At 35.3% G+C, this 19,146-nt stretch overlaps 1 protein-coding gene across 1 annotated transcript in view; it reads left to right on the top strand.

The window, feature by feature from the left end:
- Window positions 1–19,146, top strand: part of LOC122814120 (vomeronasal type-2 receptor 116-like) — a 71,673-nt gene that overhangs the window by 8,943 nt on the left and 43,584 nt on the right. Inside the window, exon 3 of the mRNA XM_044086736.1 lies at window positions 4,625–4,748. Coding sequence (XP_043942671.1) covers window positions 4,625–4,748 — 124 coding nt within the window. The remainder of the gene's footprint in view (window positions 1–4,624; window positions 4,749–19,146) is intronic.

Genomic DNA, 19,146 nt, shown 5'->3' with positions numbered 1-19,146 from the left:
CACTAACACTGATTAACTCATGCTTCTCATTCATATTAATGTCTCATATTTTTAGTATGCATCATCTTGAAAAAGCCAGTCAGTGAGTTATTATGAATAAGAAGTTAAACTGGTGTTCAGAATCTTTATTATAAGTTCACCTTTCCCTGTACCTCATATTATCTCCCTGATCTACTATAGGGAGGAAGTCAGTTGTTATTTTTATATTTATTAATTTATAGGTCAGATGAGTTTATATTTTTCTATTTTATTTACTAAGTGTAAAGTTGTTCATAGGAGCATAAGTTCATAAATTAGTACCACAGTAAGTCTCCTTGCAGGCTATTCCAAGCCCAGCCAGTTAGCCCATGTGAGAATTAAGCCCCACACCTTGTGCCTATAAGGTGAGCACCTTAACCACTATGCCAACCTCCCACCTTATAGGCACACTTATATTCCTTAACTATACACATATTTACTTATTCTGGTCTCTTTCTATTTCTGTTTGTATACTATGTTTTGTACTATTACTATATTCCTAGGTTTTATATTTTAGCTATAATCTTAATGTAGAGTGTCATACAATAGGACATTTGTATTTCCCTTATATATTTGATACTCTTTAGGCTAGTACTACTGTTAGAATCAGTCATATTTTTTCCTTAAATGTTTTGTCTAATAGTATCTGAACAAACATCTGAAAAATCTTCCCTTTAAAGATTCAAACTTTCCATAATAAATTGTTCTGAGATATTATATTTTGTTATCATTAAAAAGAGACATTAACAGAGAAACACAATCCTAAAATTTTTATCAGAAGTATCATTCTGTATGCTAGTATATAAACTAGTACTTTGATATACTGCAAGCATTCAGAAGGTTTAGAATGCAATTCATTGTTTTTTGATGATGATCTAACTTGTATTCATTGATATCTTTTAACATATGAATCAAAATATTATGATTATTTACTTTTAGACAGGAAGAAGTAACTGGTGGCCATGGTGGTGCAGTGGTTAGCATTGCCACCTCACAGCAAGAGGTTCTCTGGTTTGATCCTCAGCAGAGTCTGCATGTCCTCCCTGTGGTCATGTGGGTTTCCTCCAGGTGCTCCAGTTTCATACCAAAGACATGCTGTAGGTGGATTGGATACTCTAAATTGGCCATAGGTGTGAGTGTGTGCATATGTGTGCCTTCCGTGGAAGGTTGGGCACCAGGCTGGCAACTTAACACTGTAAACCTCCACTGCCAATTATGAGCAGGCAGGTGATCCACTGTGGTGACCCCTAACCAGGAAAAGCCAGAAGAAGAAGACACAAAGAAGTAACCTGGACAGTTCTTAGAATTTTTGAACTCCCACAGCATCATAAAAGTGCTCATGATTTTAATTAAGCTGCTTCAAGCTTGTCCTCATGACAAGGGCTAGCAAATGAACAGTTTATCAACTACACCACACAAAAACATGTACTAGTGAATTTAAGCTACCTCTACTTTATACATCAGTCCCTCAAACCATTCCAAATCACTAACAAACCAACAAAAAACATTTCAAAGTATGTTAACCACTAAAAAGCTACTGTATTTAAAGAAATAACATTTAATGATTCAGTAAGCACTATTTGTATGAGATGTTTAATATAAAGCAGCCTGTCATTTTTAAATGAGACATAGCATATAAACATGCATTAAAAGAATGTCAGTTATTTGTGATCCAGGTTTCATTTGTAAAAGTGTGAATGTTACTCTAATTATCTGATAACATTCCAATAATAACTTTTACATATGTAAGAAACTATATTTTGTATACTTTGTTTATATCATACTATAACTTTCCTGAGCACTATTGCATGTCAAATATACTATCAGTGTCAAGCATTCAAAACTATGTAATAACTGACAGTGGTTTAGAATGCAATTCATTGTCTTTTGCTTATTGTCTAACTTGCATTTGTTAACATCTTAGCATGTGATTCAAAACATTATGATAATTTACTTTTGGATGGGAAGAAGTAACCTGGACAGTTCTTAGAATTTTAAAACTCCAGCAGCATCACAAAAATGTTCATGCCTCTAAGTCATTTCAAGCTGATTTTCATGATAAGGGCTTAAAAATGAACAATCCATCAGTTGAAATTCACACAAAAACACCCACAAGTGTATCCAAGCCACCTCCATACAACACATCAATCCCTCAAACCCATCCAAACCACCAAAAAAAAAAAAAAAGCAAATAAACCTCAAAGTATTTCAACTACCAAAAAGCCATTGCACTCAAAGAAATACCATTTAATGATTCAGAAAGCAATATTTGCATGAGGTGCTTAATAAAAAGCAGATTGTCATTTTTAAAGGAGACATAGCATATAAACTTGCATTAAAAGAATGACAGTTATGTGTGATCCAGATTTAACTTGTAAATGTGAGAGTTACTATTTGATATCATTCCAATAGTAACTTTTATACGCGTGTAAAGCTATATTTTTATACTTTGTTTATAATAATATATATAGCATATCATTCATGGGTGCTATTGCATGTCAGGTACACTATCAACACTATCAATAGCACATCAATGGACCATTTTAAGAAACAATAATGTAACTTAACATGCCTCTTTAGTGTCATTTGTTGCATCTTATATTTAATAATATATTACTCAACTATGCCAAGATACCTAACATAATTTTCATCATAATAATGATTAACATTTAATAAGATAAATAGTTCAACCTATTAAACTCTAAGTGAAAATAAGTGGCTATAATTCCATATATAGCTAAAAGAATCAAACTCTAACATTTTAGAAAGGGAACTAGTAACCATGTGAAGTAGGGAGATAAATAAATAATTTACCTTGTAAAAAGTAATATGTAGCACCTGCTCATACTTGTTCAAGCACTTATTTAAATTAATAAGAATTCATAACCATGAATACATTGATTTTCATTTGTCCTTTATTTTTTACTGGTTTGTCTTTTATTAACCAACCATCTCTTGTTGCATTTCTCTTCAAAAATTTGTTAGATTCCAGTCCATTTCTTTTGTTTGTTTTTTTTCTAGGATTTTATTTTTCTGTATAAAGTCCTTTGCATCTTCCAAGATGTAAAAATCTTCTTTCCTTCTGGAAGGTGAATCCTTACTTTCACTGAAAACAAGATTTGTGATTTAATATTGTTGTTCTTTAAGCTTTTAACAAGTGGCACACATGCTTTTCTCTTGGACGTCTCTAATATATTATAGTCATTGTCAGCTCTTATAGTATTTCCTTTCATTTTAACTGGATAATTAGTCCATGCAGCTTTTAAGACTAAATCCTTATCTTGACTTGAGAGAAATCATACAATCACTGACCTTGGTGAAGGTGTTTTTTAGAGATGAGTTAATAAGTGATATATGTGCCCTTTCAATGCCAAAGGAAAAAGCTTCAGGCAGGTTCAAAGTTTTAGGCAGCCAGGTATTAAGGAACTGAATCATACTGTCTCCTTCTTCTTTCTCATAAATCCCATAAATCCTGATGTTACTCCTTCTAGATCTGTTCTCTAAGTCTTCTATTTTATCCTGGAATAAGTTGTTTTGTTTCGGAAGAAATTCAGTATTATTCTCATTTTCAAGTAAGTTTCCAACAAAATCAGACATTTCCTCTTCTATACTCAAGATATGTGATGATTGTTGTTTAAGAAATTCACTCAGCACTTCAACTTGTTTTTTACATTCCTCTTTAAAATTGTCCATTTTGCTTTCTGATTTATCTGTCTTTACAGATAACTCACTGATGTTACTTAGTACAGCCTCTATGTCTATTTTCATAGTACTGTCATAGACACTGGACTTACAATGGCTCATTCTAAGACACTTAGTTCTTTCTAGTTTTATTGACAGGAAAAAACAGTTAAAAGAGATTCAAACTTGATTTTTTTGTAGCAAATCTTTCAGCAGATGTTCAACTATTAAACCATTAAGTTTTAAAATGTTCCATTAGTGTTTTTAGTACAAATCCTGTCAGAGATGTTAAAATGAAGTGGAGTTAAAAACAGTGCTGTTAACTGCTCACCATTTTATTCGTGAAGGTTGCTCCTTCACTGGATGACTGACACAGCCTTCATCCTATTTACATTGTCTGGCATGGCTTGAACTGCAGTGAAAGTGTGCAGTTCTCATATTGGATAGATCGCATTTGAAGTGTGAGGAATGAGATTCAGAATAGTATCTATAGTGGTAAATAAAAGTTGTTTTATGTTACCTGTTTGTGAAAAGTCACTCAAGTTATTTTACTTTGTAAAATTGTTCATGTATATTTTGCCATTTAGTATACATTTAACTGGCAATTTGTCTGTTCTCTATGGATGACATAACAGTAGAATTGGTATAGTCTTCAGTTGTTCTGACATACCAAATGTGATTAAAAGAGGCAAACAAAAGTATGAAGGTTCATTTATAAAGAAACTATGCTTTGGTGTAAACTAAAAATGGCTTTTCAAAGGAAGAAAATTATATGCTTTTTTCCAGCACTTTTGTGATGCATGATGGGTACCAGAACCACTGATCCAGGTAGCTAGAAACCGCCTAAGCAGTCATCATAATCTTCATCATCATAAAGCATATACTACAAGAACTTACACTATCTCCCTCACCATCTTGTTTCCAGGTCCCCCATGCTGTGTGCAGTGAAAGCTGTGACCCAGGATATAGGAAATCTATTCGGAAAGCACAGCCCATCTGCTGCTTTGATTGCATCCAGTGCACTGAGGGGAAAATGTCTAATCAAACAGGTGAGCATTGCAAAGTATAATCTGGTTTAATCATTTGCTGGTAGAAATACATATACATATACATATCTATCTATGTGTGTGTGTGTGTGTGTGTGTGTGTGTGTGTGTGTGTGTGTGTGTGTGTGTGTGTGTGTGTGCGCGTGCGCGTGTGTGTGCGTGTGTGTGTACGTGTGTGTGTGTGTGTGTGTGTGTGTGTATGTGTGTGTGTGAGTGAGTGTGCATGTGTGTGCATGTGTGCGTGTCTGTGTGTGTCTGTGCATAAAATCTAGTTTAATCATTTTCTAATACAAAACAAAACAAAATAAAACACTGCTACTGGTATCCATTAGATGAAGCACTGTTATTTTGCCTGCCCTTGTATGTGCTCTCCCTATTGGATATTTGTTTCTATAAAGGTGTTGCATTATTCATCATCTCTCCTTTATGTTTTCCCGGCCTGTGCCTCACTAAGTAGTTACTGCAACCACAGTTGAGTTCAAACTTTGCATGAAGCTATCATCTGAACCTATACATACCATTGGCACCAACTGATTTTTCATAGGAGACCTTTTTATGGTTCACATGCAAGTTCTGTAAAATTAGGCTTTTTTTCTATTAATTTTTAACAATTTTCATTTAGTCTTCCCTCATTAGTCTCTTTTTATGCTTTGTTGCTCCTGATATAAAACTTCAAATGGTTCTTTTGAAATCTGATGCTCTGGTTCCTTTTCCATTATCTGGTAGTGTGAACAGCATTACTATCTTTACAGCTTCTATCACCACAAGCATTCATGGGATCTACTTCAGTACCTTGAATACAATTTGCCAGAACACCACTACCTGGCTGCTAAACTCTTGAGTCAAGACATGCTCTCTGCAGTGAGTTTACAATTTTTTCCAGGTTGCAAGCATTCTTGGAATCCCCATTGTGTGGGTTCTGACACCCCACTCCAGGACTATAAATATACTGCCTCCAAGTATGCACAAATGCAGGAGAAAGCATATTTACAAAGTCTGTGTTTACAAATTTTTCACACATCAATACATAGATGAGTATTCAGCTGTGAGCAAATGAGTTGTGTTCAGCTGAACTTTAAGTAAGTAAAAGACATTAGCATTCATAATCCAGAATAAATTTGACCAACTAAAGAAATTCACTGGTTCCTTGTATTCACATAAACCCTTACTTCCAGTTCCATTTTTTATAGCATGCATTTAGTAAATGTACCATTGTACTCCATGGCACACTTTGAATCATCTTTAAGGCCTGAACTGTTCCATGTGATACATTTGGTCCATGATTTTGGCACTAGCAATTTATTTAGGATTGCTAAGTCATTTGTGGATTCAGTGGCTGCTCCTAACTTGCAGATGTCAGCAAACTTAATCAGCCAGAGCCAGAGTTGAGTATAGAGTAATAAAATACAGTGTAACAAATGCAATATGATAAAGGGCATGTGGAATTCTATGTGATAATAAGCAATAATTTTGCGCAACCAAGTGTTTTGAGTACAATGTATATTTTGACAGATGTGTTATGTTTTTTCTTGCCTTGTCTGTGTTATTTTATTCATTCTTTTTTTCATGTTTTGTAAGTTCTATGTTGGTATTATAGAAATTATATTTTTCCTGCAATGCTCAAGGGGTATTTATATTTTCTGAGTTGTGGGAGTAGCTAGAAAATAGTACCTGTGTGAAGATAACAAAGAGAAAAGTATTTGTTTCTTTAAAAATGCTGCCAACACAGACGGACGTGAGAGGACTCAGGATTTTTTATTTATTTGTGTATGTACATCCTTTTTATCTTGTTTTTAACTAGTTACAATGTCATTTGTATTTAAATATTTCTCTTAGAATTTCAAATTTTCTTCAATGAGGCAATAGCCACACCTCATGCTTCTTTCTGTAAGAACCATGGGAGACAACCTCCTCATCTTTCGGCTTTTCCCGGTTAGGGGCCACCATGGTGGAACTCTGGTCCACTAATGATTGGCAGTGGATTTTTATGGTGCCAAGCTGCCAGCCCGATGACCAGCCTTCAAAGAAGGCACACCCATGCACGCACGCACCTACCTGCATGTCTTTAGATGTCACTCAACCATGGGGAGGACATGCAGACTCCACACAGAAGGTGCTCTAGCCGAGAATCGAATGGGAAAACCTCTTGCTGTGAGGCGACAACGCTAACCACTGCACCACCTTGACCACATAACCATGGGAGACAAACTGCTTGTAAATTGTAAGAACAGCTGGAAACTAATTGTATTTAAGGTAACCAGAAAACAAATGTCACAGTTATTTTGACAGAAATGTAGAGGGCTCATCTAGTGTTTGGTGCTGGTCTCCAAATCCCTTAAATCCGTGAGTTGGTGTCCCTCAACTTTAAGACTTTAATCTGAACAGCATAAAAAAAAGATATGTGTTTTCCAACCTGTTGGTTCTCCTCACCTCTCTTTAAGGTCCAAGCACTGGGTGAGATGTTGCACACTCTTCAAGGGAAAAGCAGAAAAAAATGTCTTCTACTTTAAAATGGTAGAAAACTGCACAAAACATTTGTAGCCATACTTCTCAACTGTACCGATTTTTCCAGAATGTCCAGATTTTTGCCTCACATTTGTGGTCTGCTTTTCATAACATTGTGTTCTTTTTTGGCAAATTAGTGGCAAATAATTAAAGACTGAAGTTAGAAAATAATGATAGATATTTGACATTCAGACTTAATACTCCAGAAAATTCATGGTAATGCAACACCTGTTATTCGAACAACTCCCTAAATTTGTAAGAGCAATATTTAGAAATTGTCCCTATTTTTTGGCCCTTTGTCCCACTTTTATTTATGGCTTTGTCCAGATTTCCTGCTCTAACAGTTTGAGAGGTATGTTTGTAGCAAGCTGTTTGCTACAACTTTCATCACACACAAATCATTGAAGCAAGTGCTTTGTTTTAGTCCTGAGACTCCTAAACACAAAAATACGAAACAAGCAGAATCTTCGGTAAACCACCATGGCAGCCAAGAAACTTATGGAAATACTGTTGAAACTATTTATTATCTAAACAAAATCATATAATCCAGTTCGATAAATGCTTTCTGCTTTTTAGCCTTCCTCAGGTCATATACTTAGAACTGTATCATTAAAATTAAAAAAAAAAATGAATCTCCAATCACTTTTTACTTCACGCATATGCCCATACTATGGAGCCAATCATTTAACGTTAAATTTCCTTTCAGGAGTCCAGTGATACCATAGTAAGATTCTTATCCAATCCAATCAAAAAGTAACCAGTAGTGATGTATTGGCCGTAGCTGCCTCTTTTCTTGGCCAATCAAAGTCATTCAGGAAGTCAATTCTTCTAAACACAGTGGGTTTCATAATAAAGCGCATATTTGTAGCACAAAAATGTTCTGCTTATATACTATTACCCATACGAACTGGTTATAGTCATAAATTAAACCAGTGCATTTGTATCAATAGGCCATTGTTATTGTACAGCTTCCTTCTTTTTGCACTAGTCAATTCCATTCAATAACCAATAGTTAAACACATGCCAGAAGGTAAAAGTCTATCCAGTCCAATCAGAAAATCAATATAATAACCAATATTTGTGTGTTGTTGAGACCTGCCTCTTTTCTTGTCCATTCAAAAAAGACTCAGAAAATCAATTTCCTAAAACAAAGTACATTTCCATAATAAAGCACAGTTTATAACACAAAAATATTTCACTTATATATTATTGCACATAAAAAACTAGTAATGGTCTTCATAGGGCAGTAGATAAATCAATCCATTTATATCCAAAGGTCAATATTATTATTCTGTTTCCTTCTTTTACATTCAATAGCCAATGACATCACACATGCAAAAAATGCCTTCTCTTTTTGACCAATCAAAGGGGTCAAAGGAGCGAGTTTCTTGAGATGCAATAAATAGTGATTCTCTTGAACATTCACCTCAAGAAGTTTCTGATGCATAACATCTCTTTTTGAAATCAGTTTGTCAGATGTTTAGTCTTTCATTCAAAGGATCAATAATAGTTGTAAAACCATACGATCCATTTGTGACCAAAAGTCATTTCTGTGTACAAACTGCTCTCTTTCTTATCCAATCAGTTTCATATTCAGGGCCAAGCCACTATTCTATGTTATATGACTCGACGGAACCACGTTATTTCAACCTGTAGATTAACAGATACCTTCTCTCTTGACCAATCAAAAAGATCAAAAGAGCAAATTTCTTGGAAAGCGAGGAATATTATTCCTTCTAACCTTTAATGCAAGTTTTCAAGAAACCGCCCATTAACACCATAGGAATATTACACATATATAATTCACATAGGTATCTCTTCTCTGGAACCAAAGATTTTTAAAAGTTAATTAAATTATAATTAAATTCTTTTGTCTTTCATTAATTTTTATCTTTCATTCAGAAGCTCAATAATACTTCTGAACTGATCATCCCATTTAAGATAGAATAGTTGTTCCTAGTCGGAGAATACTTTCTTTTTGACCAATCAATATCTTATAAAAATCCAAGCCTCTTAGTTGCAACTAATGGTGTTCCTTCTATTCTTTAATATGGGTTTTAGTGGGCCAACATTATTCAACCCTGGAGGGCGATTCACTCGCATGTTAACAATCCAGTTAATTTCAAGTAACTGTCCTATTACGAGAACGTCCCCTTCTCTTGCTGTTTGGGCTACTACCTCAATAGCCTTAAATCTAATGTGATGATTGGGTTTTTTAGCCACATGCATCACCAGTGCATTGTTCATATTCTTATTACATATATCTCTTAGATGCCTTAGTATTCGGTCTTTGAACCTTTGGTCAGTTTTTCCAACATAAAATGCACTGCATTATTGACAAGACGCTAGATAAACAAGGTGCTGAGTATTGCAATCCGCATACACATTAAAGAAATGTCTTATTAGTGCATGGATGGACAAATGTGTTTACACTATCCATATGATCACATGCTTTACATTTCCGGCACCTAAAAGTGCTTTTCCTATTGGATTGTACGGGCTTAATAAACCCATTTTAGTTGCATAGGAGCCTTTTGATGTTTTTCTTGTTCTTGAATACAAATCTAGAAGTCTCTCCTATTATATTTTTTATTTTCTCATCAGTAGTTAGAAGGGGCCAGAATCTTTTAATAATATTGCAAATTTGCTTATTATCAGTGCAATAAGTCAATGCTCATCTTAATTGCAATTCCCTAGTTCTTGAAGAGGGCCCATTTGTATGTAATGGACTACTCTGTTGGGAAAAATGCAGATGTCCTTTTTCTTTCCTGATGTCCTTACATTCCGTTCTCATGACTAAGTTAGAATCTTTATATCCCCCTTCCTTTAGATTCTCATAATTTTAACTGCTCACTTCTGAAATCTTCTTCATCCGTACATAATCTTGATATCCTTACAGTCTGATTCTCAAAAATGTTGTTATAAATATGTCCTGGATGCATGCTTTGTCTATGTAAATAGTGGTTCTTCCAAGTAGATTTCCTATAAATGCTGGCATTTATACCCTCTTTCGGGTGTATCCGAATCTTAACATCCAGAAAGTCAATAATTTCTTTTGAATAGTTAGCTTTAAACTCTAGGAAATCAGTGCTCTGATTAATGAAATTTATAGAGAATTTTAGGGGTTTACTCTCTCCTTCCCATAGAATAAAAATGTCGTCCACAAAACAACCATAATATACTAGATGTTTTAACATCACTTACAACTTGGATACTTTTCCATTGAGCTAATACCAAGTTTGAATAACTATTAGCACATGGGGTGCCCATGGCAACTCCCCATGTTTGCAAATAGAAAATATCACCATATATACAAAGAAATCACAAAGCAGGCTGGTGTTACAAGAAACAGGGATACAATTTATTCTTAAGCACTTTCATCACAGATTACAGTTGACTTCTTCAGAAAAAACAGAGTGCCTCCACCCCACTCCTTAAATACTCATTACAAACACATTACAAACCAATTTGTAAAAAACACCATAGGCATTTAAAGGTACAGACTCCCTGTTTGCTCAACAATTATACATGCAAGATAAAAACAAACTGACTATAAAACATGATTCAACATGTACTTTAAACTTAGTATTTTGACAAAAAAATCATAAAGTGAACAATTAAATAAAAAAGCAACGATTAAATGAAAAAATCAACAATTAAATAAAAACAATCAGCTTTTAACCTCAAAAAGCTGGTTATTGAAACCATTTCATTCAACCCTGGAAAAATATTGGTGTTGACCCTTAATTGCCATAACAGTTCTTTGTATTCAAGCCAGTAATCCATAGGACCTCCTCTCTCATCCATAGTCAGCTGTTCAAGAACTGTGAGTTTAAAATTGTGACCTGGGTGGGTATTGACGTGCTTGGCCAGTGAATTGTTTAGGTTAATTTTACTAATGTCATATAAATGCTGGTAAATACATGTACGGAAGGCATTTTTGGTCTTGCCTATATGAAAACAGGCACACTTCTGACAAATACCAGCATATATGACATTCTTACTGCTACAGTTGTACTTATACTGAAATTTTACCCATCCATATCCATTAAGAAAAACACTGTCACCTTCCAAAATATATTTGCAGTGAGTACACTGCTTGCATTTGGACATTCTCCCTAATGCTCCAGCCGTATTGACACCTTTCCTCCTCTCTAAGATATTTTTAACACTGGTATCCTTTCTGTACACTACCACAAGGGCTTCCCTTACTCTCTCTCTTATGGCATTGTCTCCTGCCAAAATAAACCAGTTCTTGTAGACAATGTCCTGAATCAGTGGGAACTGAGGGGTGTAAGTTAATATAAAACCATGGTGAAAACGACCAGAGGATGAATCCCTGCTCTCCAAAGGAGCACACAATCTGGAGATGTCAATCCCTAGTAAGGGATAAAAATGTCCCTCAAGTCTCTTCCTAGTCACTTCATCAAGAAGAGGTAACACAAATTGCTCAGGATAACCTCTTTGTACTGACATATTCAATAAAACTTCCCTTTCTACATAAAAATCATAGATCCTGCTAGTCATGCGAGCCAACCTCACTCCCTGCCCCTTAACCAGGGAGCATTTCTGATGTACAGGATGCCCGCTGTCATAATGAAGAAGGGAGTTCAAATAGGTTGGTTTTCGATATATAGTAGAATAAAATTGTGCAGAGGTATAATCCTTGCTAATCCTGATGTCCAGGTAACTGATAGAATCGACATGAGTTTCCATAGTGAATTCCAGAAATGTAGTGCTAGAATTGAGGAATAAAAAAAATTCATCCAACTGGTCGTGGTTACCTTTCCATAAAATCAGGATGTCATCAAGGTAACGTCCATAAAACTTACACCATGACATCCCTGTAGATGGAAAAACTATGGAAAGTTCCCACTGAGTCAGGACTATGTTCACAAAAACTGGGGCACAGGCTGCACTCATAGCCACACCTGTACTCTGTTTGAACAATTGACCCTCATAGATTACAAAACTATTCTCCAAAACAAGTTCCATCAAAGTTCTCAGAGTCAAATTTTTGGTATGTGAAAAATTGGTATGCTGACATAAAAAAATCATAAAACATATCCACTCCTTCTGTGTGAGGTATTACATTAAATAAATCCTTCATGTCTATAATGGAAAAAATAATGCCATTGCCAGCGTATTCCTGTTTTATTTTTTTGAGACAATCCCAGGAGTCCCTGATGATATGTGAAAACGAACTTAAACAGTTCTTTAACTGTATGTCTAAGAACATAGCTATTGGGAGAGTCTTAGCTCCTTTTGCATCCACAATTGGTCTTAAGGGTGGTTGTGAGATATTCTTGTGGATCTTAGGGATCCCGGAAATAGTGGGAATCCTCGGGTGCTTTTGCATACAGTAGTTGAATTCTACTTCTGAAATTTGGTTGTTCAAAAGTAAATCTATGAGGACCATATCAACATGACTGTATGTAATACTGAGTTCATTCCGGGAAACCTGCTGGTACCCTTCCCCCAATAAGTGACTTAACATACTGTCAGTGTATCTCTCTTGGTCCATAACCACTAATCCTCCTCCCTTGTCCGGTTTCATGACCCGGATGGTTTTGTTGTTTGATATACTATTGAGTAAGGAGGTTTCCTTCTGAGTAAGGTTATGTGGTATGGTGCAAGATTTTTTCCTAACAAGGTCTCTGATGTCATTCGAGCATATACTTTCAAACAGCTGAATTGAAGGACATAAAGGGGGATTTGCTACACTGGCTTTTCTACATGTCTCAGCAGTACTGTGTACCTGATTGCCATCACCCAGAGTCACATTAAAATTCAATTACCTGGTAAACAGCATTACATCAAGCAATGCTTTTTCTAAATTAAATTTCCTCAAAGGCACAAAATTAAGGCCCTTCTGAAAGAGGTTGGCCCATTCTTTAGTAACCAGGGTACTGCTCAAATTGGTTTGGAATGTGTTTGTAATGAGTATTTAAGGACTGGGATGGAGGCACTCTGTTTTTTCTGAAGAAGTCAACAGTAATCTGTGATGAAAGCTCTTAAGAATAGATTTTATCCTTGTTTCTTGTAACACCAGCCTGCTTTGTGATTTCTCAGTTTGTGTTACTTAGTTGCATATATACAAAGACATTGTTTCCCAGGACAAGTTCCGATAATGAACAAACTAAATCAGGATTAACATTATTATGCCTCATAAACTGGTCTATAGCTCGTAACCCATATTCATTGGGTATTACTGTACAGAGGCTGGTGATATCCATAGTCATTAGTATAAAATTATTAAAGTTGGTCATCTGACGAGTCTTGATATGTAAGTCTCTTACAAAACTTCCTGTATCCTTTAGCACTGTAGGTGCCATAGGTAAAATTCTTTTTAACTCATTCTCTCTCTATATGCAGATAGTGGTTCAGTAATCCAATGCCTACCAGCTACAATGGGACGTAATGGGGGGGTCATAATAATCCTTATGTATTTTCGGTAAACCACTTATATTTGGAATCATAGGATGAGCGAGATCAAAGAAGTCATAAAGATCTTTACTTATGCATTGATCCATAAGTAGTTAATATAAAAAGTTGCAAAACGCATTAATTCTCACATCAACTTCTTTCTTATTCAATCTCTTATATGTATGTTCATCTTCAAGCATTCTCTGCATCTTATTATTATACCAGTCCACATCCATAACAACTATGCATCCACCCTTGTCAGCTGGTTTGATAACCAGTTGAACCATTTGCTTTACTTGTTTCAATGCTTCCTTTTCCTTAGCTGTAATATTATGGAAGCATCCTTTGTGATAGTTGTTATATCTCCTCAATTTTTCCACTTCATCCTCACATAATCTGGAGAATAATTCAACACCAGGGTGGTTGACTGAAGTAAAATTGCTAGGTTTTTTATATTGAGTGGTCCTACTGACATTATCTCCCCCAAAAATAAATTTCAATGACACATTTCTGCAGAAAAGCCTAATGTTTGTCATAAACTAATTTAAATCAGATGGCAAGGCTGGAATAAAACTTAAACCATGTTCCAATAAAGAGATTTGTTCAGGACTTAAATCAAAATGTGAAATATTTACAACTAAGTGAGTATCCTCAGCATTTATAGTGTCAATTTCTTGCATTTGCGTTCCTGACCTGTGTTCTCACATTCTTGCTGAATGTTTGCTTCACAAAAACCGGTAGCAGCCATTTTACCGGGGCATGAACAGCTCTGTCTTTAGGTCTAGTTACGATGTTCAAATTACTTTCTGTTTCATTTCCATGGGAGGCATGGCTGGGAATTGACATGCTGGTACCAGCTTCAACTAAATCAACACTTGAGATATCTATTGAAACAGTGTCTGTCCTAGTTGGCATTTGTATAAAATGCATGTTTGTATTAGAATTTACTGATTTATTCACCATCCTATTACTTTGTTCAAAATGCATTCCTAGAATTCAAGTATCTGCTATTATGGAACTTGTTCTATCCTCTATTGATATTTTCATCTTTAGGCCATTCAAAAATATGGCCATTCTTGAAATCCTGATAGTCACGGGCCAATGTTTTGGTCTTTTGTTGCCTTCGCTTATTATCATAAGCATTTAAATTCACTTGCAACAATTCCAACTTATTTAAATGGGCATCTTGAGAGACATGTTCCAGTTCAGATTGCTTCATTGTAATAATGGTGGCTATATATTCTTCCTCTGGTCGAAAATAATCTATCAATAGACTCATATACTTCTGGCTTGTTTCCAGATTTATCGCTTGCCATTTGGCAAGTAAATCAGGATAAACATTTCCATAGCTAGGTAGACATTTCACTGACATGCCTCATGGCATTATTTTATGATGGATACAGGCTTCCAAGTGGAAACACTGCCATTGCAATCTTTGAAGCTTATAGATTGCGTTTTCCACTTCATGATAAATACTAAAGAGGTCTGTTTCTCCCGTAGGATTTATATGCATATTCTAATCTTCATTGCTCAAATTAAGTTATTAATGGATTCATTGGCTCACCTGTAGGCCAGTTATAGTATAGCTCCTCAGTTTATCCTTGTTGAGTATTTGAGCATCGGCCATGTGCAGTGTAAAAGTCCAAGCAGAGTAAAAACACCTATACACTGCTGAAAGTCCCGACAGAAAGTAAAACACAAAACAAGCAGAATCTTCTGTAAACCGCCATGGCAGCCAAGAAACTTATGGAAATACTGTTAAAACTATTTATTTTCCAAACAAAATAAAAACAAAATCATATAATCCAGTTTTGTATGTAGATGGTGTGCAGTGCCATGTGTGGATTTAGGTGTAATGTCAGGTAAGTGAGTGTTTTGTAACAGTTTTGGGTGGAAGTTTGAGTGTATGTGAGTGTGCTGATATGTGTGATGTGTGTGTGTGTGTGTGTGTGTGTGTGTGTGTGTGTGTGTGTGTGTGTGTGTGTGTGTGTGTGTGTGTGTGTGTGTGAGGGACTATAGGGACTATAGAGTGTGTGTGTGAGTTTGCTTTTGTTTTCTGTTTGTGCGATCTTGGAGCTTGCCCCCCCCCTGCTTGCATATAGGATAGGGTTGCGTGTTTGTTTGTGGGGAGGAAGGTGTGTGTATCTGTGTGTTGTGTGTGGAGTATGGAAGTTGCGATTTTGAATTTCGCTTCTGGGTTTGCGATCTTTTAGGCTTTCCACTTTATGGGTTTGAGATTCTGAAATTCGATATTTCAGGATTTCAAGCATATAAAGTAAATCCATATATATATATATATATATATATATATATATATATATATATGTATATATATATATATATATATATATGTATATATATATATATATATATATATATATATATATATATATATATAGATATGTGTATGTATCAAGATAGATAGTTAAGGAAAGATATATATTGGTAGGTAGTAGACCAAGATATGAGACATTATTGATCACTAATATGTGATTGATGTTACTTGAACAAAAGGATTCAGATTGTGGTATATCAGACCATTTTCACTACACTGAGGTATGGTGGTCTTGGAGTTTGTGTGTGTGTGTGTGTGTGTGTGTGTGTGTGTGTGTGTGTGTGTGTGTGTGTGTGTGTGTGTGTGTGTGTGTGTGTGTGTGTGTGTATACATATATATATATATATATATATATATATATATATATATATATATATGTATGCATGTAAGTAGCAGGGTTTGTTAGCACATACAACTATGTCAATGAATTCTACTGTAAAAAATTATTTAAAGTTGTTTTAGCTAACTTTGAATGCTGATGTCTGTATTTCAGCTCAATCTTTTGTGCACACACTTCTGATTGTCAGTCTCTTATCTGGCATACTATTGCAATACAGTTTATGTGTGTGCTTCTGCATGTGACTGTGCATGTGTATTTATGTATGTGTCTAAGGGTATCTACATGTGTGCAATAATACATTTACATATGGAAAAATAGAAGTCAAATTTTGGAAAAACAGCTGACTATAAGCATGATAATACAACCTAACTATGGACTGCTAAGACATATTATAGAATATTGCAGTTTTGTATGCTCCATATTGTATTCTGCATTATTAATTTCTAGGTAGTATTATTTTAAAGACTGCAAAGTACACCAAACAGAAATGACAAACTATTGCTTTATATCTGCCAATTACTGTTAGCTCATTACTGAGACTTTTCTTAAGGTCCTTCTGCTAAACTTTGCCCAAGCCTCTTCTGTAAAATACAGAGTTCATCTTTGAGCTAGACATTGATATGGGAGGACTTTTCATAGGTAAAGAGGACAGGTTTACAAAATGAAGGTCTGCTTATTTATTTTTCATAGCCAGGTATGTTGGCTAGTCTAATAAATATCCCATTTTCACAATGGTGACCGAGGCTCAGCAAGTATTCATAGTTCATGGCAAGCATGCAGATAAGTGTACCATATTAGGGCCAAGAGCCATTGAGCATAACATTTAGTTAAATTAAAACAAATGATGACGTTTTAGGCCATGACATCACATATCTAATAAATTAGCAATGCACCAGCTTAGTAATAAAACATAAAAGGCATTGGGAGGGAAGCTTAAATGTCTTATTTATTTATTTGTTTGTTTTTAATCAGGAAAGTGAACTGGTTCTTGATCTCTTTCAAGCCATAACCCTGGCCACAGAGGCAAAGGGAAAGTCAACATAATTATGGGCAATTTAGTACAACCAATCAAAAAGCAATTTTTACAAAGTAGGAAAAAACTAGAGTATTCCAAAAAATCTCACAGACAGAAGCACAGCATGTAGTCTATACACAGAAGGAAAAGGAGATCAAGACTTCATCCAGACCCTCGACCTGTGAAGCACAGATCTCAGCATTAAATTACCATCTTTCCCAAAATATGACAATATATACTGTACAGGAAATGGTAAGATAATGATAATTTGGCAAATTAGAAGCAGATGGTTGAAAACTAGGCATAGGAAATAAGAAAAAAATTGCTGTGTCAGTGATTCAGGCATGTTGCATCTATGAGAACTGGAAACTGTGACAGATAAGAAGGGATGAGTGTGAGGATATGTCACATGGACAGTAGTCATAGCAGTAGCTGCTGATCTCAGCTATGAGGAGATATTTCAGAAAGGTGATAAATTCACATATAAGACAGGAAATGCCAAACACTAACCAGAGTAGCAAATTGCTGCTAATACACTTGCACTATTTTATCTTTTTCATGCAAGGAAGAAGTTATGCTAGTCAAAAAATGTAGCAAAATTAGTTTTTCCTCCTTCAACTCCTATATGTTATAATAACTGGGAGTGTTCCAGTTTTGTAAGGATAACACTTACCTCTGTACAGATTTAAAAATTGCAGCTGAGGGATTGTGGTATAGAAAGAGATTGTGAGATGAAATAGATGCTAGACAATATGGGAAGAGGAAAAGCTTTACAGTGGGCATTGTCAAAGTGCAGCTAAGAATGATACTCTGCAACATGAAATAATAAAAGGGAAAAAAAACATTTAAAAATTATAATTCCTACACAGGGGTTTATTGGGTGGAGTGGGGATAAGAAGTATCATGCATGAAATTACCAATAGACAATAGGCAACATAAAAGAAAGTGGTGGATGGATGATAATGCTGTATAACAGTACAATCCCAAGTAAGAGACAAATTAATTAAATGAATGCTGTATCCCTAGCAGGAAGCATTGCATCTGCTAAGTGAAATATAGTTGAATGTAATATAACAAATAAGGGCTGGAATGTGGAAATACATGGATTAGGGTGCATAAAAGGGACCAGCAGAGCAGAACTGATTGGTGGTGACAGATCATCTTGGATAGTATAAAGTGCACCATGGAGGAGAAACACTATGTCTAAGATAAGGAAGGACAGTCTAAGATACTGACCTTGAGTCTTGGACAAGGGAACAGGGATAACTTGAAGATCTTCAGTAGAAAGACCAGCAGACTCAGGAGTAGGCTTCCTGCAAGTGCAAAGGAGGAATACTATAGTTACTAGAGAGACCATTAATTGTTCAACAACAAACTAGGCAGTCTCCTTATTACATACATTATGACATGATGACTTCCAAAGTTATGGGATCCACAAGAGAAAAAAAAAAACTCATCTCTTTAATATTACAATGAATTAAGGAAAGTTAGGGATCCATAAATTATGTCAGTAGGCAAGTAGGTGATCAACATCCCCAACAAAATATTTGCCAGCTTTGGTTTCAAGCATAGCCTGCATATCTAGGAACAATGTTGAAACTACACTTTGACCATATTAAGTTAGGCAGCTTAAGTACATTCTCTACAGTAATAGTGTACATATCTTTTTGAAAATACAGAAAACATTAAATCTGTATAGTTGGCCTGTTAAATAAATATTTGCAATATAGCATCATTGCATGACACTACCTTACTGAGAAAAATGACAGAAACACAGAAG

The sequence above is a fragment of the Protopterus annectens genome, chromosome 10.part0, assembly GCF_019279795.1.
Source record: "Protopterus annectens isolate FY-2018-M chromosome 10.part0, PAN1.0, whole genome shotgun sequence".
Lineage (NCBI taxonomy): Eukaryota > Metazoa > Chordata > Ceratodontiformes > Protopteridae > Protopterus > Protopterus annectens.
The sequence above is the reverse complement of the archived record's forward strand: the minus strand, read 5'-3'. Positions and strand labels throughout refer to the sequence as shown.